Genomic DNA, 8,408 nt, shown 5'->3' with positions numbered 1-8,408 from the left:
ATATATATTTTTGCAAAGGGTGACAGAAAGATCAAGCTGCCGGCCAACCTTGGATGCCTCTCTCTCTCTCTCTCTCTCTCTCTCTCTCTCTCTATCCATTCTTTTTGCATTACGTCTGTCTTCCTATCACTAAAATAATAATAATAATTAATACATGACATCGTAGCCGTTGTGGTCAAAGTCAATGAGTCTCTCTCCTTAACATCGTGACACAATATTCGAATTATTCTGAGGAATGGAGTCTTTCGTGGACTTGCAGGGAAAGCAGCAAAGAGCCCCGTAGTAGTAATAGCTATTTGTACCTGCAAACTCGACCGTCTCTCCTGCTCTTCATCTCCCTTTCTACTGTCTCTCCTCTCCCTCGTTGACCCCATCATGGGGCACCCGAAACCTGTGTTCTTCTTCGGCGTCCTTGTCGCGGCTCTCCTGCAGTCCTTCCCGGTAGCCTCTCAAGAAGTTGGTATGCGATTTCTTGGCCTTGTCTGCAACAACAAAATCTACATCACTAGCTGTTAACAAGCCTGTTGCTCGCAGAGGATGAGAAGGAGTTCAGCTACCAGAGGGGGAGCCAGATTGGACCAGAGCACTGGGGGGAGATCCACCATGAATGGGCTGCCTGTGGCAAGGGTCGGACGCAGTCTCCCATTGATCTCTCCGACGAGAGAGTGCAGGTATTTCCCTGCTTGGGCCGCCTTCGCCGCTCCTATCGCCCGGCCGACGCCATCCTCAAGAACCGTGGTCACGACATCATGGTAAGCGACTATGCGCTAAAAGTTTTTCCCATAAAGGCTTTTTATTAAGATGACCAGTTCCTCGCCGTGCGAAGCTCAAATGGGAGGATGAAGCAGGAGGGATATGGATCAACGGAACAGAGTACGGTCTTAAACAGATGCACTGGCACTCGCCCTCCGAGCACACCATCAATGGCCGCAGGTGTTTCATCTTCTCGATCCTTGGAAGAAACAATTACTTGGTAGGAATAATAATTTTCGGCCCATCCAACTCGCTTGCATGTGATGTTCTGCTGCTGCTGCTGTAGGTACCCCATGGAGATGCACATGGTTCATGAAAGCGCCGATAATAAAATCGCAGTCGTCGGCATTCTCTACAAGATTGGCCACCATGATCCGTTCCTTGCCGAGGTCTGTTCTTAGCGCAAACAAATCGTTTTCCTGGCCTACCATAATGGCCATGTATGCTGTTCATCATGGTCACAAGGGGAACAGATCATCCCGAAGCAAAACTCCTAATGGAAATCATCAAAAAAAAAAAAAAGACAAAGTCGATGCCTACTAGCAAAGGTTTGTAAGAGCAACGACAATAATCAACTAATTGGAATTGGCTATATGAATCTTTGCGTGCCATAAAGCGATTTACAAGGAAGCTAATATCATGGTTGATCAAATTTTAATGCAGAATTGGCATCTGATTCAGAAAAATCTAGAGAAAAATCAAGTGACCACTAATAATTTAGTCTCAGTTAGTTGGTTTTGCCATGAAGAACTGTTGTTCTTGGCAACATCAACTTGAATAAAATGTCTTGAACTACTTGACATTGTTTCTTGTTAGTTATCTCTCATCTTGGAGTTTTGGTATGCACAGCTGGAGAGATACATTGAGAGGATTTCAGATAAGCATGAGGCCGAGGAGGTGGTGGGCATGGTGGATCCAAGGCACGTTAGAAAGGGAAGTAGGAAATACTACAGATACACTGGATCTTTGACCACTCCACCTTGCACTGAGGGTGTGGCTTGGACCATCATAAAGAAGGTCAGCTTGATGCACATGAACCAAACATCAAATGAATTGCCGTATGCAGTTCATCTGCTAAATCCTCGAAAAAGGTTTTGTATGAACATGGAAATGAGTTGTTTCTGTGGTGTTTAGGTGCGGACAGTGTCAAGGGAGCAACTGGCCCTTCTAAGAGAAGCTGTCCATGATGTAAGTAACACACATGTTTTTACAGCTGTTTTTCCAGCATAGGAGAGTTCTTACTTTTGCAACTTAACTTGCAGGGCTCAGAGATGAACGCAAGACCCACCCAAAAGATGAATAAGAGGATTGTCGGTTTATATCGGCCTCGACCATATCGATATCGATGACTATGTATGTTCTTCGCGTAATACTTATTTTCATACAAAACCTCTGTGAAATTTGAAGATGAAACAATATCTTGCACTTCAACATTGGAATATCAACCAAAAGATGGTTTAAAATTGTCACTATTTGCTATGTGACTGCAATTTTTATATGGTCTTTTTATGCCAAGGGATTTGGATTGTCACAAAATTTAGTGATTGATCTTCATTGGATGATGCTTGGTTCTTTCTTGAGATTACACAAGCATCTTGATTTACAGATAACATGATGGAGAAGGGATGCATATTTATTAATATTATTAATAGCAGCTTTATTGAAACTAAAAATCTACTAGATCAGGGGTGATAAAATCATCATGCTTGATGGTTTTGGTGCCAAAAATCTCTGCTATTGTTAATCATTTGAGATAGATAGTAAGTCTATATTGTTAATAGTCTGATCCTTGGCCTTTTTATGTTCTAATTGCTATCATCCACCTTTTCTAAGAAGGAAACTTAGGTGGGTAAGTTATTAGACCAATTTGTAATGATGTGTGATGAAAATCTTGTTATTCCCAACTCTTATGATGATGACCTCCATATGCATGCATGGTTTTGGTTTTGCATATTTAAATGGTTATTCCAATTTCATGATGTTGCAACATACTTCGTTAGGCAATAAAGATGTTACTCGGAAAAACCTTATGTTTCCTTTTATTCTCAAAATTTGTTGATTGTATATACAAGTCTATAAATAGGAAATTAATTACTATTAAATCTATTTTGGTTGTTGATACCTCTTGCTCTCTTCAATTAATTTCTTTTATATTATCACTTATACGATTTGAATCGTCTTCGAAAATAATGTTGGATGAGAGCATTACCTTGTGTCGATACATTTAAAATATTTCTTATTTTGTTTTTATTTTCTTTCTAAATCTATTAATGACTTATAGGTTCTACTGTCATAGTCTTCTGATTTTCTTAATGAAAATTTGTTTAAATGTTTTCTAAGTTTCTTGGAATTAAATGAGACAAGAAAGAAGAAAAAAATTAAAATCCTTTTTTTGCATCCTTTCCACACATTCCTTTCTGCATCCTATGTGCATCTTGTTTGTATAAGGTAGGATTAGCTTGATTTCACTCACATATTGGTTTGTGTTTTTGGATTATTTGAAACTCGAGGATCTTAGGACAGCTAGGAAAGCTGTTGTTGGATTTGGAGAGAAATATTTGCAGCACCTCATAAAATATATATATATTTTTTGTTTGTTTGTATCCCAGAGTGATCAAAGCTAAATCCCCTATGGCAGGGCTGGATTTCTCATTCTAAGACCTAAAGAACAATTTGTGTTTGCAGAGTGATTAAAGATAAAAAATTCTGATGGATTTCTTATCAGGTGAATTTTGATGCTTTCTAAACCCAACACAGCAGAGATGATCATGCAAAGGGTGTTGAAAGCAGTAACAAAGAGTAGCAAAGAGTAGAACACCATCCCCATACGATGACAATGACAAGAAGAAGGAAGCATTAATTGATTCATCATGTTCTCAATCTTAATTAGTATCAAAGAAGCATTCATTCGGTGATCTTACAGAGGAAACTGTTGCGACGAGCCATGAGTTCCAGCCGATGATCCAAGGCTTTCTGCTGCCACCTTCCACCACAAGTGTATTGCAATGTTCATTAGTCGCTTCGATCACCCTGTAAATCTAGTTCGTATTTCTCTTCATGCTTTTTTTTTTTTTATATTACTAACTAATTTAGTTACTCACTACTCTTATTCATATTCTAAGTTAAATATATTTCTGATATGGGTTTCATCGATCAAAGTTTTTAAATCGGAACGTTATTTCGAAAGCACTAATTCACCTCCTCCCCCTCTCTCCTCTTACTATTTTTAGGATCATAATAATTCATATCAGTTCTCTCTCTTGGTTTAACATTCAAGAGATGTTTAATCAAGAGGGTCATTTTATCACTCATCCTTTTATGTTTAGTGGGACCTACTATACTTATTGGAAGACACGAATACGGATTTTCTTGATTTCTATATATTTTGATCTGTGGAATGTCATTAAATGTGGGTTTTTAAAATCCTCTAGACCAATAAATGAATGGAATGATCTTGAGAAGAAAATATTTTCTTTAAATACTAAAGCTATAAACGTTTTATTTTGTGCTTTAGATAAAAATGAGTTTAATCATGTTTCTATATATGAAAGTGTATATAATATTTGGTATACACTTAAAGTTACTTATGAAGGCACAAATAGTGTAAAAGAATATAAGATTAATCTTTGGTAAATAGTTATGAATTATTTAGAATTAAACCAAGTGAAACCATTAATGACATATATACATGTTTTACATATATTGTCAATTGTTTGAAAGCTCTTAGTAAATATTATATTAATCTTGAATTAGTTAATAAAATTTTAAGATTCCTTCGAAAAAGTTAGGATCCAAAGGTATTAAAAAATAAAAGACTTGAATAACTTTCCTTTTGATGAACTCATATGATCATTAATGACCTATGAAATGACTTATAAGACATATGAGAGGATAACTTTTCAAAAAACAAGAAAGATATTGTACTTAGAACTAAAGAATATCACTTGAACGAAAGTTCAAGTGATGATGATGACTTGACACTCCTCGTAAGAAAATTTAAAAAGTTTATAAAAAGGAACAAAACAAACTTTATAAATAAGAATATAAATACATTTAAAAAAGATATAATAATTTATTATGAATGTAAAAAGTCAAGGTACTTTAAAAATGAGTGTATACAACAGAAAAAGAAACTACTAACACAAAAGAAAAAGAAAGCACTCAAGGCAACTTGGGATGAATCAAGTGCATCAGAAGACAAAAAGCAAACTAATGAAGATAAAGTAACAAACTATAGATTGATAGCTTTCAACTACGAGGTATGTGACTCAACAAAAACTTCTTTATCTTATAATAAATTATTTGATGCATTTCATGACTTATATGATAATACAAAATAATTGGTAAGAAATATAAATTGCTAAAAAATAATCATGTATCTCTCTCTAATAAATTTGATAAATTAAAAAATGAGTATAACAAATGCTTGTTAACACCTTGCACTAAATATGAAGAGTTAGACCTATTCAAAAAGGAAAATATGTTATTATAAAAAATAAAAAAAATTAAAATTGATAATAAATTATTAAATATGATTCTGGCTAACAAATGTCAAGTACATAGAAAGGAATGAATTAGTTTCGTGAGTAGTAACACTTAACAAAAGCCAACGACATTTATTAAAGGACTCACATTACATGTTTTCCTTAAATTAAATGTAATTTTTGTGGTAGATATGATCATTATGTTTATACATGTTTATTAAAAAATATAAGTTGCATAAATTAGTTTGGGTTCCTAAAGGAATCATAAACTACTTAATGTCAAAAGTCAAGATACGTAGATCTAACTATGAGGAACCCAAAGTTAAATGAGTATTTAAAGCAAACCCCCTTTTCTTATATATATGTCTATAATTAAAAGCTAGGAGCAAGAAATGATATCTTGATAGTGGATGCTCAAGGCATATAACTGAAGATCTAACACATTTCTCTAAGCTTATTAGCCAAGACGGAGGATATGTCACCTTCGGAAACAACAACAAAGGAAAAATTATTAGTAAAAAAAATATAAGTAACAAATCAAACCTCTTGATTGATGATGTTATATTAGTAAATGGTTTAAAATATAACTTACTAAGTATTAGTCAATTATATGATAAAGGATATAATATTAAATTTGAATCTAATGCTTGTATTATAGAGATACTATTGAATCTCGGATTTTGATGATAAAATCAATTGATGAAGTTAAGATCTAATATATATTTAAGTGATGTAGGATTAACCTCGATCAAGAAAAGAAAATTTGATTAAAGCTGGAAGAATTATACATTAGGTCAGAGTGGAACATGTCAGGAGATTGGACGTTGAGATGGAGGATCAATCGATGTGCCGATAGGACTTCGTGCCATGAGTTCGACAATCGGACCGAAGGATCGAACATTACACCAAGGAGATCGAAAGTTACGAGAGGTCAATATGACGATTGGGTAATATATCAAAGGAGAGAATGATGCGCTGAAAGATCAGATGAAACACCGGATGAATCAATGACATGCCAGACAACATAGAATTCTAATTTTATAATCGGTTGTGTCTTAATTGGTCATAGTTAGGTCGTAAGTTAGTTTTTTATATAACCATGATAACTCAATTAGGAGCTCATTGGGTCTAAGTTGGGACTATTTTGGGCTGGGTAGAAGGCTCATTCGGTAACCTAAGATTAGGTGGAACCATCTATGAGCTGAAAAAGTCAAGAGCACACTTTTCTAGGCTATCAGGTGGTGGCACTACCCAGATACAGTCTCCTAGACTGTGTTAGGCAGTGATACTACTAGTTTGGGTAGTGGTATAATTGAGAAATCTTTGGGGGCGATATCACATGCATAGCAGAAGAATAGAAAACAAAATCCCCTATTTCCAAAGAGATATTCGTCATCGTGCGAAGATTGGTGCACAAAATCTGCGAAATAGAACACTGCATATAGTAAAGATTGTGTTACCTAGGGAGATCATACATCCCCGATTCCTTGCAGATATCTAGGAGAGGGTGAAGGAGGTCAAGCGCCCTCCTCTCTAACGGTGATCCACAAAGCAAGGCTGCGACGATACTCCTCAAAACTCTAGGCCTACTTGGAGGTGGAGAGGGGGAGGAGAATAGGAGAGACAAGCAAATACTCTAGCCTATGAACCACTACATCCCTCCTATTTATAGAGGTCTTCTATCAACTTAACCCTAATGGATCCTCCTCTATTGGGTATTGGATCTTCATCCAACTACCCAAGCCTCTTAGATTAGTGGATCTTTATCCAATAATCTCTCATGGGCTTTTATTGGATCTCGTCTATGGGATCCAATAATTCAGGGGCTTATTGGATATCCAATAATATAGGGGCTCCGACGGATATCTCATATCTGAACCTCTACTCATTGTAACGCCTACCATATGTGTGTGACCCTCTAGGCCCAATATCGAGTCGGTCGTGAGTCATACCTGTTCTTTTGGCTCAGTGAATTATTATCTCCATAATAATTCACTCGACTCATCGACTACGAACGTACTAGGCCACTACACCGCAATCCCCAAACGATACAAGAGAATCCAATCCATTGGACATGTCTATCCTCAATTATCATGTATCTATAGTCCCTCATCCATCTATTATTCTAGAGACCGTATACTGGACATGGTGCTGTCTGACCCATACGATTTCTACTCGAGTCTCGCTCTAATCGGATTCTCTTGAAGAACTCTTTCTCTCTCAATCCGAATGACCCTGGCCAGGGATTTGTCTGAGCAAGAACACATAGGATATTCCTCTCATGACATCGAGAGTGGATGATCCTCTATTGACACTCAATAGCCCTCGTAAGGTTGACTGCCACTCCCGATGATCGATTGTACTAGAACTGAGATATCCAAACGTATAAGTCCAGTATCAAAGAGTGGAGTACTCATACAGGACATCCTTGGTGTCTTAAGTCTAAGGACCAGATACACCACTAGGATTACGGAATCGTTGTCCGACAATAAGGCATCATCAACCATCCAACATTTCGTAAGCAGATCAATTAGTGAACTTATTCTCCAATGAGCACTTGTACTGTATCCCTAGTGTCCCCACACGAGCAGCTATAAGACCAGCTGCATCCATCATATGGATAGATATACAGCACACCAGTCTGTCCGATGATCTCGATGTCCCTCTTGAGTAATCTATGATCGAGATTATTTAGGATCTGTGTTTAAAGGTGAATCGATCTCATTATCGTGATCTCATCATGATTCGATTCCCCTTGCACAGATCCAAGAACATCATAATATATACATGCATATATGCAATAGTCAATATAAAGTGATAAATGCCAAAATATAATAAACAAAACGACTACGTGTTAAGTCACACATGCCATCACTTACATGATTGGCTTGTTGGACACCTATGACTAGCAATCTCTCGCTTGACCTAAAGCCAATCACCAAGGAGTCTGATCCCTATCAGACCCCTATGATGCTCAAAGATAATTTGAGATAATGGCTTTGTGAGTGGATCTACAATGTTATCTTCGGATGAAACTCTTTCCACTACTACATCTCCTCGGGTCATGATTTCTCTTATTAAGAGGAACCTCCTTAGAATACTTCTGATGAGACTTGGGTTCCCCGTTGTTGTCGCAATATAAGAAAATCAGCTCCTTGCTACCTGGCACGA

General features: G+C 36.8%; 1 protein-coding gene across 2 annotated transcripts; it reads left to right on the top strand.

The window, feature by feature from the left end:
- Window positions 1-258: 258 nt before the first annotated feature.
- Window positions 259-3,612, top strand: LOC103969022 (alpha carbonic anhydrase 7). 2 transcript variants are annotated; one of them, XM_065108381.1, is made up of 8 exons: window positions 259-460; window positions 535-752; window positions 827-933; window positions 1,040-1,142; window positions 1,603-1,770; window positions 1,888-1,941; window positions 2,016-2,106; window positions 3,479-3,612. In XM_065108381.1, exons 1-7 carry the CDS (start codon window positions 376-378, stop codon window positions 2,100-2,102), a joined length of 822 nt encoding a protein of 273 aa, XP_064964453.1. In that variant the 5' UTR covers window positions 259-375; the 3' UTR covers window positions 2,103-2,106; window positions 3,479-3,612. The 2 variants fall into 2 exon arrangements, with proteins under 2 accessions (XP_064964453.1, XP_009380700.2); XM_009382425.3 differs by lacking the exon at window positions 3,479-3,612 and having other exon boundaries at window positions 2,016-2,221.
- Window positions 3,613-8,408: the final 4,796 nt, after the last annotated feature.

Source organism: Musa acuminata, chromosome BXJ1-2 (assembly GCF_036884655.1).
Source record: "Musa acuminata AAA Group cultivar baxijiao chromosome BXJ1-2, Cavendish_Baxijiao_AAA, whole genome shotgun sequence".
NCBI classification, from domain to species: Eukaryota; Viridiplantae; Streptophyta; class Magnoliopsida; order Zingiberales; family Musaceae; genus Musa; species Musa acuminata.
The sequence above is the reverse complement of the archived record's forward strand: the minus strand, read 5'-3'. Positions and strand labels throughout refer to the sequence as shown.

Excerpts from the sequence above, each read along its gene's own strand:
- LOC103969022 (XM_065108381.1), top strand. The coding sequence starts at position 376 with ATGGGGCACCCGAAACCTGTGTTCTTCTTCGGCGTCCTTGTCGCGGCT. Across the intron at positions 753-826 it reads ACCGTGGTCACGACATCATG|CTCAAATGGGAGGATGAAGC; the intron begins GTAAGCGACTAT and ends CGCCGTGCGAAG. Across the intron at positions 1,942-2,015 it reads TAAGAGAAGCTGTCCATGAT|GGCTCAGAGATGAACGCAAG; the intron begins GTAAGTAACACA and ends CTTAACTTGCAG.